The sequence below is a fragment of the Cebidichthys violaceus genome, unplaced genomic scaffold, assembly GCF_023349555.1.
Source record: "Cebidichthys violaceus isolate CVI_PGR_0920_01 unplaced genomic scaffold, fCebVio1.0.p SCAF_3, whole genome shotgun sequence".
Lineage (NCBI taxonomy): Eukaryota > Metazoa > Chordata > Actinopteri > Perciformes > Stichaeidae > Cebidichthys > Cebidichthys violaceus.
In genome coordinates this window covers 14,279,862-14,303,120 of record NW_027176483.1, presented here as the reverse complement: position 1 = coordinate 14,303,120, position 23,259 = coordinate 14,279,862, and the positions used below count along the sequence as shown (strand labels likewise).

The 23,259-nt window shown below is 41.0% G+C and overlaps 1 protein-coding gene across 1 annotated transcript; it reads left to right on the top strand.

The window, feature by feature from the left end:
• Positions 1-1,119: 1,119 nt before the first annotated feature.
• pamr1b (peptidase domain containing associated with muscle regeneration 1b) lies at positions 1,120-21,567 on the top strand. Its single transcript, XM_068723641.1, has 14 exons — positions 1,120-1,327; positions 8,204-8,380; positions 9,035-9,160; positions 9,707-9,821; positions 12,288-12,505; positions 13,172-13,279; positions 15,362-15,532; positions 15,719-15,910; positions 16,138-17,022; positions 17,119-17,295; positions 18,321-18,387; positions 18,585-18,814; positions 20,068-20,426; positions 20,501-21,567. The coding sequence occupies exons 1-14, from the start codon at positions 1,174-1,176 to the stop codon at positions 21,080-21,082; spliced, it is 3,561 nt and encodes a 1,186-aa protein (XP_068579742.1). The 5' UTR covers positions 1,120-1,173; the 3' UTR covers positions 21,083-21,567.
• Positions 21,568-23,259: the final 1,692 nt, after the last annotated feature.

Genomic DNA, 23,259 nt, shown 5'->3' with positions numbered 1-23,259 from the left:
ACGTTTGAAAGCAGAATTATAATGAAGGGTAAAACTTTCGACATTTATCTTCTACAACATTTCATTTGCAACATAACATTAGTAGTGCACCACCAACAGATGCAAGATAGATGGGGAAAAATACCGTATTTGTGTATATTGTTTCACGGGAATAGTTTGACAATTTTGGAAAATGTGCTTATTGACTTTCTTGCCCAGAGTTGGATGAGAGGATTGATATCACTCTCCCGTCTGTAGCTGGAGCCAGATCCTGTTAGCTTAAATTAGCATAAAGAGTGAAAACAGGGGGAAACCGCTAGACTGGCTCCGTCCAAAAGTAACAAAATTCCTAGTCCTAACCATGAAATAGTCTGCTACATAATTATACGTAAAATGTCAAACTGTTGTTTTTACTCTTTGTTTTTTGTACAGATTAAACAAAAGAGATAAAGATTTGTCCTGGTAGGCACATCTTGATACGTCTGGTTGCCCCTTTTTCCAGTCTTTAAGCTAAGCTAAGCTAATCTAACAGTCTCATGGCTTCAGTGTACACAGAGAGTGGTATCAATTGGCTCACCTGACTCTTGGCAAGATAGCAAACGAGAGTATTTTGTAAAATAACGTACTATTCCTCTAAACCTACAATAATAACCTACTGAATGCTGTTGTTTAACACACAATGCATTCAGAGACTACAAACTGCTGCTGTTTTCAAGCTTAGAAAAGTGTGAACTTGAATAACATTGACATCGAGATTTTTTCATGACATGAACACAGTGAAGCAGACAAAAATGCTATAACCACATCATTGGTCTTGTCAGTGTGGCAGGCACATAGTGTAGAACATAAGCTGGTTGTTCTGTGCTTCGCTTCAATGTGTGTGTGTGTGTGTGTGTGTGTGTGTGTGACACCATAATGAGTTAAGCATAAAGCGATGGAGCCTGCATTCATTCAAGAGCAGTGACGTCGTCCTCTGAGCGGAGCGAGGGGAGTTTTTGGGAGACCTGCAAGTGGAACTCCTCGTGAGGCTGGGCTGTAACCTGAAGCCAAAGAGAAGTGAGAGAGAGAGAGAAACAGAGAGAGAAAGAAGGGGGAGATAAAGAGAAAGAGAGGGAGGGGGAGGGAAGGACTGAAGGGCCAAGAGAAGGTGATGTCAGCTGAGTTCAGAAAGTAAACAGAGTTCCAGACTGCAGCATGCTGTCTGCGGGACGGGGACTGCAGCTGGGGCAAACCCACAGGGGCACCCACACAATCCCCGGGACCTCCACCGTTATCTCATGGAAGGAGGGCTGGTTCCTCTTCATCTCGCTCTTTATCTCCTTACCTCAAGGGACAGCCTGGCCCTACGGTAAGAGACTGGCAAAGTGTTTCGCTTCACTGTCGCTCTTTCTCTGCCTCTCTCTGTCTCTATGTTTGGCACAGCCACTTGGTTTATGTTCTTTGTTCTCAAAAAGCCGGCATCAGCAACTCCCTCCATCCCCTCTTCCCTTCTATCCTTTAAGAGCACAGCAGCGCTCAGCAAGGCTTGTAAAAGAAGACCCACAGAGAGACAGTGATGTACAGACGCTGCAAAGAAAAACAGCACTGACATGTTTGTGCAATCTTTGACTTAACAACTCGTGTTTCTGAAACACAAAGTGAGTCATTCCTGTGAGGGTTTGTTTATTGTCCTTTTAAAAGGGTCTTTGTGATCTTCCTTTCTACTCATTGCAGTTGTGCTCTGTGTGAAATGAAAGTCAGATTGTTTTTTCTGCTCTTAAATAAAAGAAGCACCAGTAGGATGTGGCAACACATTCCTTAAGGTAAAGCGAGGCAGTTAGAGTCCTAATAGGGGTGTTGAATCTTGGCACGCGTTCCCTTTTTGTGTGAGAGCTTCTCTTTAAGTGCTAAAGGGTGCTCTCCCTGAGATTGAGATTCGTCTCAGCCTGTTTACCCTGGGTGACCACTTGAACTGCTGCAGGAAGACATGAGTCACGTTCAAGTCAATCACGCTGGCTGAGGTAATGAGTATACCATACACAGTCTCTGAGACTCCTTACTAAACCTTTGCCCTCTGTTGATTGCTCACGGTTACCAGGCAGTAAAATAATCTTCAATTTGTAATGGTGGTGAATGTGGCAACGGGCTGGGCAGAGCTCAGCTGTGTTGACTAAGAGAGTTCTCTCTGGGATATTTGCCCACGTTTGTTGTTGTCAGCTGAGTCACTCTCAGCACGGCTTGTCTCTAATCATGCATCACCAGCTGATGATAAATGTTTTTGGAGGTATTGTTGATCTATGTAAGGCTTCCTGTTTAGGATGCTCCACCCACCTGAATCCTGAGATGTCCTGTTCTTCTGACACACTCCTTATAGTGTGTTTAGCTAAAGTCCACTGGGAAGTTGTCAGGGCTACTGAGAAACAAAGGCCAAGGCTAGCACATGTAAAAAGCATATTCCATTGGAGAAAGTGAAATCCTGGCACAGAATATCGTTACAAGAATCCAAACATGTCCTCTGAATGAGCATTTGGAAAAATAGAGCGTCATATCAGACTCAAGAGTTCATTCCAAGTTGAGGAGCTGGAAAAGTGCAAATCTCAGACAACCATATTGGTGCATGTTCATACCATTTCACCATAGTGGGTAATATAGAGTGAAAGGGTATTTCATTGGGTTTGTGGTTTCCTAGTGAAGGGAAGTTTATTTAAAGCAAATCTCCAGGATGACCACTGGGACCAGTGCTGGGGATCAGGCTACATTCAGATACGCAATGCCCACAGAGCTCCCCTGGGAGTTTCCCCGTTCCACGATAGCAAAATCACTCCAACCTCAAAATACCAGACAGCTGCTGTGGGCAGTAGGCAAAAGGAATTATACATTGGCACATACATGTGCAGCACAAGCACTCACAGCTGCTGTAAAAACAACTATTTTTCTATGATACATCAGCATAAAGTAAGCACCATTTTGTCAGGAGGAAACTATTTATTCAGTAGATATATATTGTAGCCTGTCATTTTCTTCACAGGAAACTTTTTCTGACATGAGTTCCCACTTAATCATGGCAAGGAACAAGTGTGACTTCATGTTATGGTGAGGCTTATGCAAAGCAGCATGGTCAAATAAAACTGACACTGTCTTTATTGCTATATACCACTAGTGAGAAAAAAAGTTTTATTTCTTTTGGAATTTGGGTGAACTGAACTTAAAAGCAGTAGTTCTGCATTTTCAGAAAATAGGACTTGTTGCTTTCTTGCTGAGACTTAGGTGAGAAGATTGCAAGAAAATAAGCATACTTCCCAACATTTTGAACTGCTATATAACTTAGTCAAAACCTGCAGAATAGAGCTACTACATGTCCAATGTAGGAGACACAGCCACAGCATTGTGCTGTGTTTGATAAGCATGTTGAACCCATCTTCTCACTGGGCTCCGCTAAAATTGTCCCCACATTTGGCTCCTCAGCTTTGTTAGGAGTTGAAAATAGCTTAGCTGTGATACGGGTGTGAGAGAAGACTGATAAGATAGTTTCCGAGAAGTGAGCAAGGATATGACAAACCAGACAACAACTGGTTTAAATGCCACAGAAGACACTGTGCCAAGCTGCATTTCTTAACCCAGTTTATATCAAATTATAACTCAAGTTATTTGAAACTCTGGGTGCAGCACTTGGCTGTAAACATGAACTGGAGCCTAAAGTTGATGCTGATGCAAAATAACAGAAAATACTGACCTTGGGTTTTATTTAGTACAGAGGAAGTTGCTTCCAGAAAATGCTGGCACAGTTTCAGAGCTGATGCAGGCTTGTGAGTCACTTGTAAGATGAATTTCCAGTGAATCCGTTTATCAATAGTGATGGTTTTCCAGGGGTTGCAATTATGTGTGAGTTATCTGTGACTGTTAAATGTGGACAAAATACATTTCAAAGGTAAGAAGATAAAAAAATAAAAGATTAAAAACAGAACAATATCGTGGACATTTTATAGTTTGATCTTGGCAGAAGTTGGAGTTTGCTGTGGCTCTCCACTGGATAGCTTGCCAGCAAAGCAATAAATTCAGATGCAGGGTCACACAATTTGCGTGAATTTTCGTGACCACATCTAGTCTGCCCCAGTAATAATGACGTCAGTCTCTGGATCCACATCAAAGGTGAGCAGCTGACACATGCCAGCTAACAACCTGGGTCTGTTGAGCTTCTGATTGGGTGGGAGTACAGAGGTCTCCACCAGGCGAGCTGTGATGCTCGTGCTATTGCTATTTTCACTTCTCTGCCTTCTTGACATATTGAGGAGCTCAACATCTGGAATGAAAAAAAGCAGATACCATTTACATAAGACCAGAAAAGCAAATCAAGACACACAAAAATCTGCACGCCTATAGCTTCAGAACTGAGGGGGAGATTTTCTGTTAAACTGTGTTTGGCTTGGTGCCAGTGCCCTCTGACACAAAATATTAGTTATGTGTGTGCCGCTATTACATATACCAGAAGACATATCTGACAGGTTGGATTAAAAGGGTGCTAGACAGCTATGAGGCACAACAAGGAAGCCACCTTTGTAGTGGAATTCATTTCTTACTTGTTACAGCACCTTTCTGAAAACTGTCAACACTTCCAGTTTGTGATTAAATACACATTAGCTAGGGGCACACAGCACAATAACGGTCTTGGGTTAAATTACAGGTCTGGGGAAAATAATGATGAATGGAGTGTCATTTGCATTTTCATGCCATTTATTTCACACGTTTGCAAAAACACACATTGGTCCAAAAACAATTTCAAAATAAGTTTTAGTGCTTTTGTTAAGCTTACAGCTCAAACGCTGAAGGCCAGCTCATGCATGTACTAATGCTTACACAAACGCCCACTCACTTGTAGGCTTATTCCTGTACGCATGCACCTCCACACCTGTTCTGACCTTCCTTGCTGTAAAAACCCATATGAAATTGTTACTGTCCAGTCTGTTCTTACCTGCAGGTGTTGACCTAGAAGCCTCACACGTGTTTTTGAAGGCAGGAAGCTTATAGCTGAAGGGAATAAATCCAAAATGCCACGGCGCAAGCTAAAGCACAGTTATGTAAAAATGATCTTCATTGTGTTAAATCAGTGAACAAGTATTAAGGAGAGGGGATAGCCTTCCAGAAAAGTAGATGCATTCCAGCATGCGTATAGCACTGGGGGAGAAACCTCAGAGTCATGCTTCAGAGAAAAACATAACAGAAATGGAGATCAACAAACTGAATCCAGTCACAGAGAATAAACACTAAAAACACTGCTGCCTGTGTTTATTTACCTCAGGAGCATAAAGAAAACAGCTTGCGAAAATCTGGAAACTAATCCTATCATAAATGCCATTTCATGTCACTGTCTGAGGTGAGAAAGAAGATGAATAACTGACCCAAGATAACACATAAAGGTCTGTTCTATTCTGCTGTAAATCAGGGTCTTCAAAATAAGTGCACAGAGGGCAGCTATAACCACAGGATGTCTTTTCTCTATCTAAGGACAAGACACTCAGCAGTAATCCATGTAATGACATTACCGGACCAGCTCATAAAGTTTTTTTGACCCTTTCAAGTTCATGTCCTACAAATCAGCTTTCACAGTCTCTCCGGCCAGCGTTCTTCACAAACCTCAGCAAGGAAGCAGCAAAGCTGTCCCATTAGGAGAGGAGATGGTGTCAGCACCTCTCAATCCCCATGTGGCAGGCGTCACACCTTCTAAACACTGTTTTCATCCAGCTCCGTTGTTAATTGCAAGGCAGTGGTTTAAAAGACTAAATAGTGAAATTAGCCAGTCGATAATGGCTTAAGTCCATTTTCTCTTTGAGTCCCAACCTCCGTTTTATGTAATTTGGGTCATATTGCAATCAGACAAACAGTCATAGTTGTTGAAAAGGTCGTTGCTTGCAACTGTATTTTATTGAAGTTTATTGAATGAAAGCAGAGCAGAGTTTGGATGGACTCCTGGACTCCACTGAACAAAGTCAGGCTACTGAAATAAACCAATTAGCAGCTTCAACTCAAACTCAAAATCATGTAGTTTTGTTTTCCCTTTTGGGTGAAGTGCCAGATAAAAGGGGAACTCCACTGAATTAGGTGAAGGGGGAATACTCCTTCATATGTGTCAAAAATATTGTATGAAGCCTTTTTGTGGCTCCAGAGGGAGCTGCACAAAGTCTAATAAATTCAGATTTATCAAGGGATGTCTCTTGAGGCAAATTAAGATTACAAGTCTGAAAACAAAAAAAAAAAAAAAAAAATCTGGTGGAGTTAAATAGAAGTGAGTTTACCTCTATAGCCCGCTCCTCATCTCTGCTTGAGGCTAGTGGCTCGAGTTGCTACTGGCGGAACACACCCGAATCTCTGACTGAACTGTTGCTGGTCAAATTACTTGTAGGTAATAAAGGCAGCAGTTTTTGACAAGGAAGAAGAATGTGTGGATTCAAGATGAAGATGTCTCTGGTTAAGATGCGTTGATTTTGATCTTATTTACTTTACTGCCGACCGTGAGTCTGACAATGTTATAGGACTGCAATGCTAATCTAGTAGAGAAAGCATGGGCTAGACTTTTTTATGAGTTTTAAATTGATTTTAGCGAAATATATTGAGGAAAATAATAAGTAAGGCTCTGGTAAAGATAGCTTTTTACTTGGTGTGCTCCTATCATATTTGTACTTGACTCACAGTAATGTGCTTTTCTTGTCTCAACAGACATCTCTTTAAACACGCAGGCCATGCCCATACTATGGATGTTTGTGGTTCTCGCACTTGGTCAAAAGAAATCCACAAAAATCTAAACGTCATCAGAAACTATGAGCTTCTCCTTTTGTGCCTCATGGAAGCAAACCGAGCTAAAATAAACAAGACAATGCAAGAACGTCAGTTTTGATTAAAAAAAACAAAGCTAAGGGGTTGTAAGTTTACATACATTTTTACCACAAGAAAACATTGCGGTTTATTCGACAGCATGGGCATTGCATAATGGCCTGGCCCGTTCGGGCGCCATGGTCCAGTAACATTTGAGTTACATTGAATTATAGTCCTGAGATCTATCGCACGCCATCCCAAAAAGGGACCCCAGGTTGTCACTGGCTTGCTGAACATTTGAGCTTTAAGGTTATTTTACAAATCTTATCTGAGCCCACGATATCTAAATATAAACGACCTACGCTAGGAACTGACAGGAATCATAAAAAAGCTAAAGACTCCAATGACTTTATAAAGGACAAACTCTGTGCTTAAAGTTGAACTATGCACAACCTACTCTCTGTTTGATTAATGCCATTGCGTTTGTCAAACCTCACTGCGTCTGCTTGGAGAAATAGCTGAGGAGAATGAACCAGATTGCAGTTGGACTGAGATACAATTTATGATATCATTAATGTGGAAGGGCAGCAGGGACGACTCACAGCATTCCAAGACATCTATGCTTCTCCTCTCTGGTTGACCGTCTGCAAACTATCACTAAGAGATTTATCGTTTCGGTTTTTTGCTTTTGTGTGTCTGTGTTTTAGATTCTTGGTTTTACAAAAGTAATACAAACAACACATAGCTCAAGCGTACAGCTAAGGGATTACAAATAAAAACAGTGTACAAGTGTGCCTTTGTGTTTTTAGATGGGGGAGTGTTAGGGAAGAGCAAATGGTTGGAGGGTTGAGGGCAGAGAAGTTATGATTGCAGGGCTCAGAGGAGGCATACGTACAAAATGCTGCATCAACATTTTGCCAAGTTTAAAGTGCAGCTTCTGTTAGTACTCTGTCCACATCTGCCACAAAAGAATTTCCACTTGTCTCAGCTTTTAAATACACTGTTACATAACCGCTCAGACTCAAAGGTCCTTGACTCACTGGTATTGATTTTGATTCTGATTTCTGTGACAGTGACTTTATCATTGTGGCATGTTGTCTGATGTAATGTAGTATGAGAACACACGGAGGAGGTAAACTACTGAGAGACTTGCCAACCCCTATGAGCTTGCAACCATATGGCAGTGGAAATAACCATCAAGCCCGTGCAGAGCAGCTCACACAAACACCACTCACCAGAATCCTTCCACTGCTGCCCGGGCTTCTGCTGACCATAACCCCCGTGTCTGCTCACAAGGCCAACTATTACATCTGTCATATTTTCTTCATGTTTGACTCATCTTCCTCTCTTTTTCAGCACATGTATATGATGCTTACATAAACATTTGTTCCCTGCTTGCTTGTTTGAGTTGCTGACCCTGACGTATTGTTGTCTTCAGATTACAGGTATTTGTACAACCACTGCCCGGGCCCCGAGTGGAACGTTATGTGTAGAGGCTGCTGCGAGTACGATGTGATCCGCTGTAAATGCCCTCTACAGGGGACGCCGGTGGGCTATGCAGTGCCCTGCTGTCGCAATGCCATCAATGAGTGCGACCCCTGCATCATCCATCCAGGTAAAACCCCTGCAAATCTTCATATTTGAATGCATGTGTTTGTACTCAGAGATGTGCGCATCGTAAGAAATACAGGTGTGCATATACAGTACGTGAGAATATAATCACGAAGACGTTTGCACATATGTGCTGTAGCTCTTGCATCGAAACTCTTGCATCCTTTATGTTATTTTCCTACGTGCCATCCGTCTGTAGAAGTGTCATGTTTTCTTCACAGCTTGAATGTACTCATGTTTTTCTTTCAGGGGAAAAAAAACAGCTGTTTGGAATATAATGGATATCTGTAAATCCCATTTTACTCTTAAACTCAAAAAAGTCTCTTTCAAAACCATCCTCCCAGGAAGCCATTTTAGGGGGCTTTGTCCACATTTCTATATATAGAAGCACTAATATGTTTGTGTGTTCTTTTGTAGTGAAATATGAGCATAATGATTTAAACAGAGTTGATTAAAAGGAAACATGGCAGCGGTTTGATGAAGGTTGGTGACATGGCTCAAGCCATGTGGGGAAAATGTTGTCAATTCTGAGAAAAATAAAATAACAGCCCTTTTAAGAAACTTGATTTGAATTGTTTGCATTCTTTTTATTTTGCCCCATCAGCCTGACTCTTTAATTACTTTACTGTGATTTCATTTCGGGCTCTCTTTCTTTCAGGTTGCAGTATATTTGAGAACTGTAAGCGATGTAACAATGGGACATGGGGCCCCAGGGATGACTTCTTCATTACTGGAAAATACTGCGCTGAGTGTCGGCCTGGCTGGTCTGGTGGAGATTGCATGAGTAAGTATCTTCATTCTCCCAATTAACAGATCCTATAGGGCTTTGCTATCAAACTTTTTTTTTCTATGCGTGAAATGAATACAATGTGCATGTATTCTTTCCTTCCCTGATGATTTATGCTCATCTGGGACAACTATGCCAGCTTGGAAGGCTGCCATATGCCCAGGAGGTTTTTCCACAAGGAGCTAAATGACAAGTCGGAGTCAACTATCGGGAATCCCATAAAACAATTTAACATGTAACATTTGGATTACAGCTTTCTCAATATGCAAATATTCTGCCTGAGGAAACAACAATCATACATTTAATTAAAAGCAGAACCTGGGTAGGCTGCTCACGCCTTGTTGTCCCTGTGCGTATTGTGTTTGTATTTCTTTATTTTGTTGAGCACTACACTGGGCTTTTACATTTTTGAAACTCAAACGTAATTGCTTTTGGTTTGAATCGTAACCAAAGCAGCTGAATGTAGCCCCTCAAAATAATAATTAACCTGTAATTCACAGCCGATGAAATTTCCAAAATGGAATTCTTTCCTGTGTTTTTCAGAGTGTGGGGGAGTGATCCGTAAACGGCAGGGCCACTTGGTGCTCGAGAGCTACCCCAACAATGCTCGATGTGAGTGGACCATCCAGGTGGACCGTCCCTTTACTATAGAGCTCAGGTGAGACCATGCCCCCTCAGCTGCTGTAGTTATAGTTCACTGATCCTCATTTACCTGCCTGTGTCATCAGACCTAATCAGATGGGTTACGTCGGTAAGGTTAATGATAATATTTAACGCTAATAGTTATTTTTGCCTATCACAAGGCATGATGGGTAAAACCACAGGTTTGATTGGTTAATAATTACATTAAAAGATTCAACATTATTCTGAATAATCTGAACACTTTGCTGTCAACAGTTTTCATTGGAACTACTTTCAAAGGAAGAATCCCTATAAAACCATGGAGAAGGTTTCATAGCCATCAAGTGGAAAAATAATAGTTGATGTGATTATAATGACCTCAGGTTACAAACACATATGTGCCTGTGGGAAACTGAAGAGTACTGCAAACTTTTGTTTCAGTTTCATGGCATTATAGTCTTACTTTTAGGGATTTTCATTGGCCATCTGTAATAGTTATTATTGGCTAATCTGCTTAAATTGAATTTCCACTCAGTTCAGTTTGTGCAAGATGTATGTCCTGAACGGATGGCAAGTCTACAGCAAAATTTGGAAACCACAACACCTGCTTTTTTTCAGGGACAGTTATTGCTTTTCAGTCCTGTGATAACTTTCTCTGTCTGTCATTCTCTCCATTACACATACAGCATTTTACTGGCCAGCATTTGGGCAGGGTTTTAGCAGAACAAAAGCTCCATACAGTTAGATTCAGGCTGAGCGTACGGTAATCAGACATTTAGAGTAGGTTTTTCCACTATATATATAAAGCTTTGCATTACATGTCTTACCAACATCAATATAGAGATGACTAATTTATATGTCATATTCTTGTGTCCTTCCTGACATAAACAAAACCCCTAAATGAAACAGAGCTGCTGTGCTCAGAGATAGACTAATGGAAAGTTCTATGTTTGTGCCTGAGAGACTGGAGAATTAGGGTTTTCCTGTCATTCTTTCACTACCGTGGCTCTCAGTACACTCACATCACAGGAAACACATCTGAATTACAGCTGGCATTCTTGTTGGGAGCTGCTGCAGGCTAACATTTAACATTACTTTATATCTTATTAGACTAAGCTTCCCTGACCCAAGGGTCTCTGATAAAGGGTAATATTAGAGGATTTGGGAGCATGCCAGTGTATTGTATAAAGTTCATCAGTCATTCATGTCCGTTCCAATATTAGGCCATGGAGATTACATCTGAAATCACAGAGAAGAAGAAAGGAGACTCCTTTGTGTTTTTCCTAATCCGGCTGGCAGTCCTCCCGCACTCTGACTGCAACTGAATCAAACAGCACATGAATCGAAAGTCAATGTAAATTTCTCCTAACAGCTATTGCACTTACTTAAATTCACATTTAATCAGGCCCTAAAGCAGCTCTGTCTGGATGTGCTGGCTGTGTTAAAGCACACAAAGAATCTTTTGGAAACATTCACACAATACTTAGAACTTTCATACCTATAATCACCAGTCATGCTACTTTGTTTTGGAAATGTGCAATCAACATGTTTGTTCAGCATTCATGAATATATTTTATAGATATTTAACATCTGCTGATCTGCAATAACGAGATGCTAAATTAGACTGGGAATGTATTGTTGTCTATCAGCAGTAGCCTTATTATTGCCAATTACATAAATGTAGTGGCATTTATATGTGCATTTAAAACTGTTAAATAGGCACATAATTAGTGCTAAAAGATAAACAATCTGTTAAATATAAGGGGGGGAATTCCTAAGATGTCTCTAAAACCTGCCAAAGCCACAACTAATGATAGACATCTGATTAGGGTTTCTTGATGTTGCTGCCAAGTGTCAATACTTATTGTGCTTTATCTCAAATATTTAATCTAAGTGAGTGTAGTATAATGTGTATGTATGTGTATGGTTATAATGTGGTTTTACTTGCCTATACCTGTCTTAGTCAAGATCTCAGCTTACTCTTTTCCTTGAATATTTACTGCTGCAAACAGCTTAACTTCCACTTATATTTTCTCCATGAAATAATAATAATTTAAATCTTTAACTGCTGTGGTACCTTAAAATGAGACTTATTTATACACCCTTAATAACAGTAAGCTACGCAATAGTGGAGCAAATCACCTTTAATGTATTGGGTAGCAATGATTGTTGTTCATTTGTTGTTTGCTGGCTGAAGATTTTAAACTCGCGGTTCCACGATACCAGCTCATTATCCAGGGTAACAATATTATTAACAATAATACATAGCAGAAACACAACAGACACTTTTACACCAAAAGATTCAGTCAGTTTGCTTCATGTCACCATCTTATTCATAAAATGTGTCATGGTTGAAAAACAATTAACAAAATGTTTTTCCAATGATGGCTAGTTTAGTTTTTTATATTTAATGTAGAAAATTACTTTAAAACTGTTTTAGAAATATGAAGTTAATTTGTAAGACACGTTGTGTGTTTTTGTAAACTCATCCTCTTTCAAACAGGTTCATGATGATGAGTCTGGAGTTTCACCAATCTTGTCGTTACGACTTCGTGGAGGTCCGAGACGGTGACAGCATTGACTCGCGTGTTATCGCTCGTTTCTGTGGGAACAACAGACCGGCCCCAGTTCACAGCTCTGGTCACAGTCTGCACATACTCTTTGTGTCTGACGGTTACAAGAATTTTGATGGATTCTTTGCCACTTTCCAGGAGAGCTCAGGTAGGTCGAATATCACTGTCATTTAAGAACAATAACAAACATACTGCTACTGCTGTTTATTACAATGCACTACTAATTTATTTCTATACTTTTGAGGACCCTTGGTGACGTAATGCATTCCTACCCCAAGTAAAAAGGGTCATTTTAACCTTACGATCCTTATCCAATAACAGCGCCCAACAGTCGTAGACTTCATAGACAATAAATAAAAAGTCACTTATATAGTCAGGCTCAATGAACAAAGAGGTTCTTTTGAGGAATGGGCCACAACAAATGGAAACCAGAAAGAAGTTTCCAACGAACTCACAGTACAGTGAATAATTAGTGCTTGACTGACACCTACAAGTTTTGGCAAAAGCCTTTGTCAGGGTATTGAGCCTGCTAATGGCCCGTTAAGAAAGCATGTGCTGACCAAAATGTCATTACTTTCCAGAAATGTCTTCATTCTCAAGGTCTCACACACATAGACTCATAAGTTACCAGCAGCTAAGCCAGATCTAGTAAAAGTAAACAGTGGCATTCTGTGTAGAAATGGAAAGCTTTGGATATGAATCCCTTGATGTAGCTTGATGTGGGCAGCCATTCCTTTTGGCATACATATTTTATCATCGTACTGCAAATAAATCCATTTCTTCTTGTACCCTAATGTCACACACTTGTTTACAGCTTGCAGCTCTTCTCCTTGCCTACATGATGGGACTTGTGTGCTGGAAAGTTCTTACACTTACCACTGTGCCTGTTTGGCTGGCTACACAGGCAAGAGGTGTGAAAATGGTGAGTTTGTAACATAAATGAAGCTTCTACAGTAGTAAAAAAAAGAAGACATTTCATGTTTTTGGGGAAGGAAAAATGCCTTAAAGTTCTTATCACAGCGGAGAAAAGCAGCCATGACTTGAATTTTCCATCTCCGCAGGAATGTCAAAGACATGTGTTTTACTCTATTGACACTTTCGAAATCTCAAAGTTACTTTCGTAATTTTCATCGGAAATCAGACGTACCTAGCTCCAATAAACTTAAGGAGAACCTTTTTTTTGCCGTTGTTGCTGCTCAGAGGCAGGCGGTGATTCACTGTCACAAGGGAGAGGTCTGTGGTTTGGACTAGGTTCAGACCAGCTGCCTTCCCCGTCTGTGCAGTCCAAGTTATAGCTTTGGTCAGTCAGCAGTTCAAAACGCTGTGTTTTTATTTGTACGGTCAGCAACCATTTTGGTTTCAGCACTATATGCCACCTTAAATCTGTGCGGTCAATATTTACAACATACCAGCAGAGCTACTCAACTCTGTTATGTGGGGTACTGCTCAATCAGGGTGTGGTTGGCCTACAAGGTCTTTTATTTATGGGTGTCTGGACCCTAACTTGTGTTTTTACATCCAATACACCTCCCTTAAGATCCCACAAAAACAGACCCCCTGAACCCCACTCACTTATTTCTTGTGGTGTCATTTTCAGGGCTAAATAAGAGTCTATAAAATGAATGGTGAAACAATTCTACTTCCATAACATGAGCAAGCTTTTCCATTGGAGGAGACACCCGTAAAAAAGGCAAGAGTTTCATCCCACACAGTGTGCATTCATCTGTGTTCCCATGAGGAATCATCAGCTGTTGATTTTAATGGATGAGAGCTGAAATAATGTTAATGTCTGACATTTTGTAAGGGAAATGTAGTCTACATTTCTGCCTGCAGTCACATGGAGAATTTTAAGTATGAACCTGACATCAGCTGTATTTTATGTCTCCAATAATCAAACGTCGTAGAAACTCAACATGGGAAATCTTTTATTTTCCTTTCTCTCTCTGGAACAGTTTAATCTATTCTTGAGTCTGATCTGTTTTGGAGTGCAGTGTTCAACATAATTTCCAAGGCATTAACAAAAGGAATGATGATTTACTTCCAGTATGAATCTTTATGCATAGTATGTTAGCATTCCAGCCCAATGACTCATCTTTTTATGCCTGTGGACACAATCTGACAAGGAAGATGGATCATTTATGCACAATACAAAGATGCCCACAGCTCCCCAGAATGCTTCAACGTTTTGAAAAAACATATTCAAAAGAGGTCAACTACAGTTTACTGTTCAACTTTTGGTCGGCAAAGTCGGTAAATACGTCAAAACAGCATGATAGGGAGGGTTCCTTGGTTTGGAGGTATCAAACCACGGACAGCATTTCATGGATCGGACCCAACTTGAAATGAACAACACAGAAAACCTCTTGAGGGTTCATTTCACACAAAAGGCTGAATAACCTCAGTGTTGACATGTGTGTTTGGGTTTTTGTGAACTCAGTTGTGGGTGGCGTGGTCCTGTACCACAACATTTGTGTGTACTTAGGCAGTTTGCCTTAAAGATAGAAATTGATACTATATTCACTAAGAAAATGTACAAAACACAAAATGCCAAAGTAACTGAGTTACACCCAGTATTCCATCACCACATTAACAATCTCTACTACCTCACTGCGTAAAATCCACTTTTACAACCCTGGAAAATGAAACAGTTTGACTAAAACTATTTTATTGCATCTATTCCTTCCCCATTTACAAGCCTTGTGTATAAGTCTTGCTGTGAACTTGACCACGATGGGTGAAATTACTCATTAATGAGCCTCTAAGGTCTGAAAGCTGAGATTTTGGTTTGTGAGTTACCTGTTAGACCTGCAAACACCTGAAGGCAATGAACTCACTAAAGGTGTATTTTTGAGGTCTTTATAGAAGGGAGACTAAATAAACTGATATTTTAAAGAATGATTAAGATACTTCCTAAATCTGCTATTTGTCTTAATTTGGAAGATCCAGCTTTTAGTTAAAATACAGGAAAATAAGACAACATGTGCATGCCTGTATTTCCACTCAGTGGTTGGATGCCGCAGACCTCCAGTGCCCACCCATGGATCCACAGAGGGTTTGTTTCATCACTCGGGGGCACACATCACTTTCCGTTGTGACCTTGGCTTTGAGCTGCGGGGTTTCCACACAGCCATCTGCCTGAGTGATGGCACCTGGAGCGTGCCTGCCCCAGAGTGTGGTAAGATAATGACGTGATTATACTTTTTTTTTTTGCCATATAATTCAAATTGAAATCTGGGAAAGCCATTTGTGTGTCACATGCTTTCTCCGAATGCCATGCATACTGCCCTAGAGGTGGTGCAGATTGCGGAAAATTGGACTATTTGCAGCCACTAAAAGCCTGATTTTCCTTTCCTGTCTCCAGTGCCGGTGGAAATAGTCTGTGCTCTACCACCCAAGCCAACACATGGGAACCACTTCTTGGTTTATGGACCCAATGATGTCCTCATTGCTCTACAGTACCTGTGCTACCAGCCCTATGAACTCAGTGGAAGCTCCCAGAGAGCCTGCCTCCCTAACAACACCTGGAGTGGGACTCCTCCTGTTTGCACCCAAGGTCAGACAAAGTGTCTTAAATAACAGGGATTAGAATGGGTGAGTCATTTCAAATATTGCAAAGTACCTATAACTCATTTCACTGTCTTTCATAAGGTCATCAGAAAACGAGTCAGTGCCGAGAGCCTTTCAGCATGACGAGCCAACTTAAACAATAGAAAATAGATTTGCAATCAGCTGCTGACTGACAATAAAGTAATAATCTGTTTTTATGTTCTGTATCCACAGTGAATAATACTCTCACTGAAGAAGAAAAGGACAGAGACAATGCAAAAAAGACAGAAAAAGGCAACGAAACAGATGGTGACAAACATATCAGCGAAACGAAAGAGAAAGGTCAAGAAAACACAACCGGTGACAAAGAAAGTGGTGGAGGGAGAGATATAAACACTGGGACAGACAATACAACAGCAGTCGACAGAGAAGATAAATATACGGGTACCATTCCAGAAAAAACTGTGTCTGAGGGTGGGAATGAAGGAGAGCTAGAGGAAAGAAATACTGGGTCAGAGAAACCCACTGGAGGCAGCAAAGATAAAGTGGATAGTGAAGGCCCAGACAACAGCCTAAATACAGTTGAAATGAAAGAACCTGGGGTTGGGAAGCCACCTGAGAAAAAAGAAGGCAGCCCAGACACAAACTTGGAGACAGAAAAGACAGATATCACAGAAATAGTTGTGATAAAAGACAAAGGACAAGAAGAGAAGGAAAGAAAAGAGGAGCAGGTGAATGGAAAAAGAGATTCGGACAAAGTCGGCCCGAATGATACCAAGGTGAGAACGGTCATCATAGCTGAGGGTGACAACACAGTGGAGATATTTGAATTGGAAATGACAAAGAACAACACCGTTATACATGATACAAAAGATACACAGAAGGGAAATAATACCATAGGTTCTCCAGAGCCAGGGAGGAAATTCCTTCCCACTAGAGTAAACATTACACAGTACACAATGTACAGGGCGGAAAGTGAGGAAAATGGGAAAGCAAAGGAAAACCCAACAATTAAAGAGGACAAGACAGAGAAGGATTCGGCTGAGAAAACAAAGGAGGAGTTAGAGAGGGAGAGGAGAGACAAAGAAAAAGAGAAAGAGGTCAACCAAAGCGTCACCGGTGAGAAAGTCATTGAAAAAAAAAAAATCAAAGTCAATATCATCCACTCCTTGTTGGTCTTCACCCTCACCTACTGTCTGCCTCCCCCCCCCGCAGGGAAAAGCTGCCCACTTCTCTCTCGCCTCTACCATGGCTACTACCAACTGGTGCCTGGACTGGAGCCTGAAACAGTGGAGTTCTTCTGTAACCACTCATATGCTATCAGTGGTAATGCCCGACGTATCTGCCAGCCAAATGGTACCTGGAGTGGCAATCAACCCCTCTGTGTCAGAGGTACTGTTAATACCTCCTAATAAGGTGTATAGCCTACCATCTAAAGGTAGTACAAACAAGGACAAACATTCAGTACAGCAGACTGAGCAGTGTTTTGTTAGAACATGAGTAAGTAATTAACGAGGTGTCATGAGTTTCTCACTTTATGTCAGGCCATCAAACTTGTTGATGTAGCCCAAAAGCCATTAGTAAAGGGTTATAAAATGCTAGCGTGAAATGCTAATAGGTAAAAGATTTGTGCAGTACAATAATCCATAAAGTTTGGAGTGTTATGTTAATTAGTTGTAATGGATTTTGGTCTGGATGCTCTTCAGCTCTTGCCAAAAGATAAAGTGGTCAAAGTGTCTGTGACTCTACTTTCCTCATGAATTAAAGAGCAAAGAATAAAAGAGAAAGCAAGTTATTCTGTTGGAGGATACGCAGCTGATGGATTTTTCTTCTTCTTTTCAATGAAGTTCTACAGTTTTGGAAATAGTTTTTTTTCTCTTAGTTAGATGAGGAAATTGATGTCTGTTACCTACTCTCAGTAGCAGATCAATTTACATGTCTAACATAAAGGGCAAAACAGCTAGTCTGGCTCAAAGCACATATTTTAGTTTTTTTCCCTTCTGTTTTTGTACGGATTAAACAAAAGTAGTGTTAAGTAATGAGCTTTAGAGGTGCTCATTTTTTTAAATATTTGTATAGCTTTGAACAGAGCCAGACTTGCTTTTTACCCATTTTCAGTCTTTATGCTAGGCTCAGCTAACTGGCTCATGTTTGAAGCACAGACATGAGGGCTAGTCTTCTTATTTAACTCTTGCCAAGACAGCAGATGTATTTCCAAAAATATTTAACTTTTCCTTTAACCCTTATTATAGCCATCACTTACAACTTCTAAAACCCTCAGTCTCCTGTCAGTCTACAAATACCCAAAGTCCAGTCACTGTTCCAGTTCTAGTCTCTCCATTCACATCACAGCGGACCTTGGTATGTGTATTGTATGTGTTATCCGTGTGTGTTCATAAATATGTGTCTATTTGCAGCATGCCGGGAGCCCAAAGTGTCGGAGCTGGTTAGACAAAGAGTTCTTCCACCTCAGGCACCATTCAGGTATGTTTATCAATGCGTTATGTCATATAACAAAGGTCTATACGTTCTGTATATTATTATGCTATTTAGTGACTGAAGAATTGAAAGCAATGAGTCTAATGTTATACAGTACATTTTTGTCTGTACTCGCATACAAAAGGATTTACACAACCTAAAGGGTATGTCTACTCACCCCTGGCCTCTTCTTCTCCACGCAGAAAGACACCTGTGCACAAGCTCTACTCTTCTGGGCTGGGCCGACTGCTCCAGTCTGACGGCCCCACTAGAAGCCCTCCAGTGCTTTCCCTGTTGCCCCAGGGCTTCCACCACCTTTACTCGCATATAGAGTACGAGTGTGCCTCTCCCTTCTACCACCACTCTGGCAGTTCTCGCCGCACTTGCTTGAAGACTGGGAAGTGGAGCGGGCGTCATGTGTCCTGTTCGCCAGGTGAGGGCAGCAAAGAACTACTAGTTGGCTGACCACTGTCAATAACCACCACACTCCCACAAAACAAACACATTTTAATACTGTGATTAATGCCCACATATCAGCAATGATACGTGGATACACTATGATGATGTAGTCACTCTGTCAGACATGTATCTCAATTCTCCTAAAATATCACTACTGCCTCTAAATGCTGGTATCGAACAATACAATGTCACTGTCAGCTGTAGTTCTCTCCTTTCTGCTCACTGTAACTTTCCTAAGCTACTAAAATGAAAAGCCAATTGTTGACGTTTACAGCTGAGCTGTGAGATAGATGCAATGAGAGTTTGAACAGATCCGCGTCTCTGAGTAAACATGGTGTCTTCCAGGTTGTAATTAAATGGACAAAATACATAAACAACAGTCTCCACTTCTTCATCATCACCAACAAATTCATATGTAAAAGGCTAAAAGCATACATTATGCAGAAGATGGGAAAGCTTTGCTGCAGAGTAGATCCAATCACCCTTCCCTTCCCATCAATATACAAACGTTGCTAAGGAGACTTAATCCACACAGAGTGGTCAACTTGGAACCTTTGCGCCTCCAGACCTAATCACTTTAAAATAGCTATATTCTTCAGAGTGGAGGGAAAACACATTGGGCCAGCCACTTTAATCACTATTTGCTGCAAACACAAAACTGGCTGCTCTTCATGGGCATCCTGCCTTAATACCAAACTGGAAAAGTGTTGGGTCTGTGAGCTGTGCTTACCTTTAATAAAATTGGTCTGCACACATCTACCACATGTTAACAAGCTCTGGAGGTAGACTCTTTTTTTGTAGCGTAGTGATTGCGATATTGTGGAACAAAGCATCAAAACGTAATAAGATGTTTGAATCTAGTGTAGGTAAGTAAAACAGATATCTATCTATTATGTAGAGATTGTATTTATAAAAAAAAAATATTATTCAGGGCTTCTTTGAAGAGTTAGGCACTCTCACATTTAGCAAGATTGTGTGGCTTTTAAGTATTTAAATGTGTCTTTCTTTGCCACTGCTTTGCATTTTGGCACACAATCTTAAAGACAGCAAGCTTATGTGCACATAAAAAATAAAAGCCCTCAGAAGGCAAAGACAAATCAAAGACACTAAGTGTTGACACTGTCTCAGTGTGAGTTTAATTTCTTCCTGTACTCCTTTTCCCGCCCCTTCTCTTTATTGTGGTCTTTCCCTCTCTGTCCTCTCATCCTGTCACCTCCTCTTTGGCAGTGTGTGGGAAGCATCCTAACTTTGACCCAGAGAGGCCGGCAGAGGCTCACTGGCCTTGGCTGGCAGCCATCTACCGCCGCTTCACCAATGGAGCTGGGACCAAGGTGACCAAGGCTGACAGCCAGGCAGGGTCCCTGAAGGGGGACGTTGAAGCAGGAACTGGCAGCCACAATCAGGCTACTGACTGGCAGCTGGTGTGCAGTGGGGCTCTGGTGAACCAAAAGAGGGTGGTGGTCGCAGCCCACTGTGTGACAGAGCTGGGGAAGGTGTATCCTCTGGATGCTGCCAAGATCAAGGTCGTGGTAGGGAAGCAGTACCGTGATGACCACAGGGAAAGCAAAGGTCTTCAACACCTGAGGGTAAGCGTCAGATCTTGTCTTTTAATGACCCTAAAACCAAACGTGCACAGTAAGTCCATGTCTTTCTCCTTTAGGTGGCCTCCATTGTTGTTCATCCAAACTACGATCCCCATATTCTCGACTCTGACATAAGTGTGGTCAAGTTACTGGACAAAGCAAGGGTCGGGGAGAAGGTCCTGCCCCTCTGCCTCTCTGACAGCCAGGAAGAAGAAGTGACCTCTGGGCAAGGGCTTGTGACAGGCTGGTCTCCACTGCCTGATTCAAGTTTAGCTCCTGATGAAAGGGCAAGGGTTGGGCTTGTTCAACTTGCTGATGTAGTCCCCTGTGAGCGGCAGTATGCTCGCAATGGCGTGCCAGTCAGCGTCACAGACAATATGCTCTGTGCCAGCCACAAGCCGGACTATGAACCCTCTAACATATGTCCCTCTGACACGGGGGGAATCCTTGTCCTCCCCGCCCTCTCTGAGAACCAAGCCAACAACAACCAGAAGCCCTCTCTCAGCTTTAGGCAGGTGCAGGGGGAGAGCAAAGGGCTGTGGAGACTCATGGGACTGGTGAGCTTTGGCTATGACCAAGGGGAGTGTGATCCTGACCTCTACACAGTCTACACACGTGTAGCCAACTTCAAAGACTGGATAGAGAGCAATATGAAATAAAGATGCTACTGTCTGACTCACCTTGTTCCCTCTATGCTTCTAAAATATTTAAACAACTTCATATCTTACAGTCCTCTTTCCATTATGTTTGTCTGTTTTTTCAGTCTAGTCATCCTCCCTAAATGTTTTAATTTTTTTTTTTTTCTTGCACGAGGGCATTTTCTTATTCAATGCAGAAGCACTGGACAACACTGGAGAATGCAGTGCTCTAACTGAAGGGGGTGCTAACACATTAAATGTGCTAGGCATCTACTCTCATCAGAAAACGTCAGTATTCAAGTCCCTCAGCCTGAGGTTTCAGACTTGAAAGTGACCAGAAAACCATTTCACACCTCTGTCTGAATTTGTGTTGTACTCATTGGTATGTATATGTTGTAATGTACTGAATTATTCTACCAATTCATATGACCCAAGAGATGTACATATTGTAGCTAAAGACAGAAAAATCATGACGTTTTTAATTAAATATAATGTGGGTGTGGTAAGGCTTGCTCAGTGTGATTGTTTTTTCATCATAGTGTAAAACTCAGTATGTATGCATGAACAAATATATTCTAGCGATTCCTATCATTTAATTAATATGATGTGAAAATAAACACCTTATATTTGCTCTATGAAGCACACAGTGGACTTGTGCTATGAGGCAAATGAATCCAGGTCAGAGAAGCACCATTTTCACAACCATAAACGGAGCACATTATTCACAGATCAATTCCATTTTCTGTGCTGAAATTAAATCAATTACTTCCATTCTGACCCTCCTCCATTATTCAGAAGTGAGTCTGCATGGATAGAGGAGCTGCAGCTTATATCGACTTCCAAAAGGTGGCAATAAAAAGTATTACTTTATCTCCAGGAGCATTAATATAGGAGCTGGGCTCTGTTTGTTGGTTAATTTGTTCTGAATTTGGGGATTTCAAAATAATGAAATAATAAAATGCAGGCTGAGCATCTGAGACTGCGCGTTGGCTTACAATAAAGAAAAAAGATCTGAAATAAAATGAAAAGCCATTCCATGAAGTGCTTAATTTTGGTGAGTAAAGTCTTAATGTTGCATAACTTGTTCTTTGATCCACTTGAAGGCAGCTTAACAAGCTGAAAACACAACACTGACTTAGTATCACCTTATAAAGTTGTCTTGGTGAATGTGTTAGAAAATCGTTGCCTATTTACACATCCAGCAACATTATCATTAATTTGGAGTCGTGCCATTGGGAACTTGAATGAAAAGTTTAATATTCATTCTCTTTTTAGGTCAGTTTTGATCAACTCTTGAGAGAAATGTCCTTAAAATCAGCTCTAAAACTTAATAACCAGTGATAAGTGGAAACAACAGGACTGATATGATCTAGACTTTCCAAATTTGTCAAAATCCCAGCAACTGGCCAGCTGTAAGCATGGGGTAAGGTCAACTCCTAACAGGAATTGTCATATTTTTGAGATGCAATCTTGAAAAGACTGTTCTGTAAGGCAGGGACATTACCGTGCAAAAATGTATGGTGGAACTGTATGTAAGGGAAAGTGGCAATTGAAAACAACCATTTTCTAGTGGGAGCATGAGTACTGAAGTTTTACCTTGGAGCAGTGAAGGTTGTGTCACTAGCAATCCAGTGGCGCACTTGTCTGCTGCCCTTCGATTCAGATCAGGTCAAAAGTTAACTTTGCTTTAAGTGGTATTTTTTTTATGACTGGTGGATATTGTTAAAATCACCAGGGCCAATTAGGCCTTGTATTTTGATTTATAAAACCATCACTCTTAATAAAGCCAGCATGTTTGTGTTAAAAGCTTTTAAAGTCACCACAGTTTTATTTACTGCAGCCATATATTCCCCACATCCATATCCCAATGTCGAGCACCCAGAATGTATATGTTTATGTGAAGAGAGGCTGTGCTTCAACCCCAGCCAAAGCTTTCAGTCAGTGATTTAAAAACTGCAAACCTCCTTCACTATGCTGAACTGATAAGAAACATGAGCTCAACCAGCTGGTCTATAACATGGTAGTCAGACTTTTAAAAAGACATCTCAAAGAGGGATTACACAACACCTGCCTTGGAAATATTTCACTCTCATGAATGTTCTAATCAATTAAAAAAATGCAGCTCTTACTGTACTGCAGGACTTGGACTGTGTTCAGAATATAAAATAGATTAGAGCGTGGACTTAGATCGTCCACCA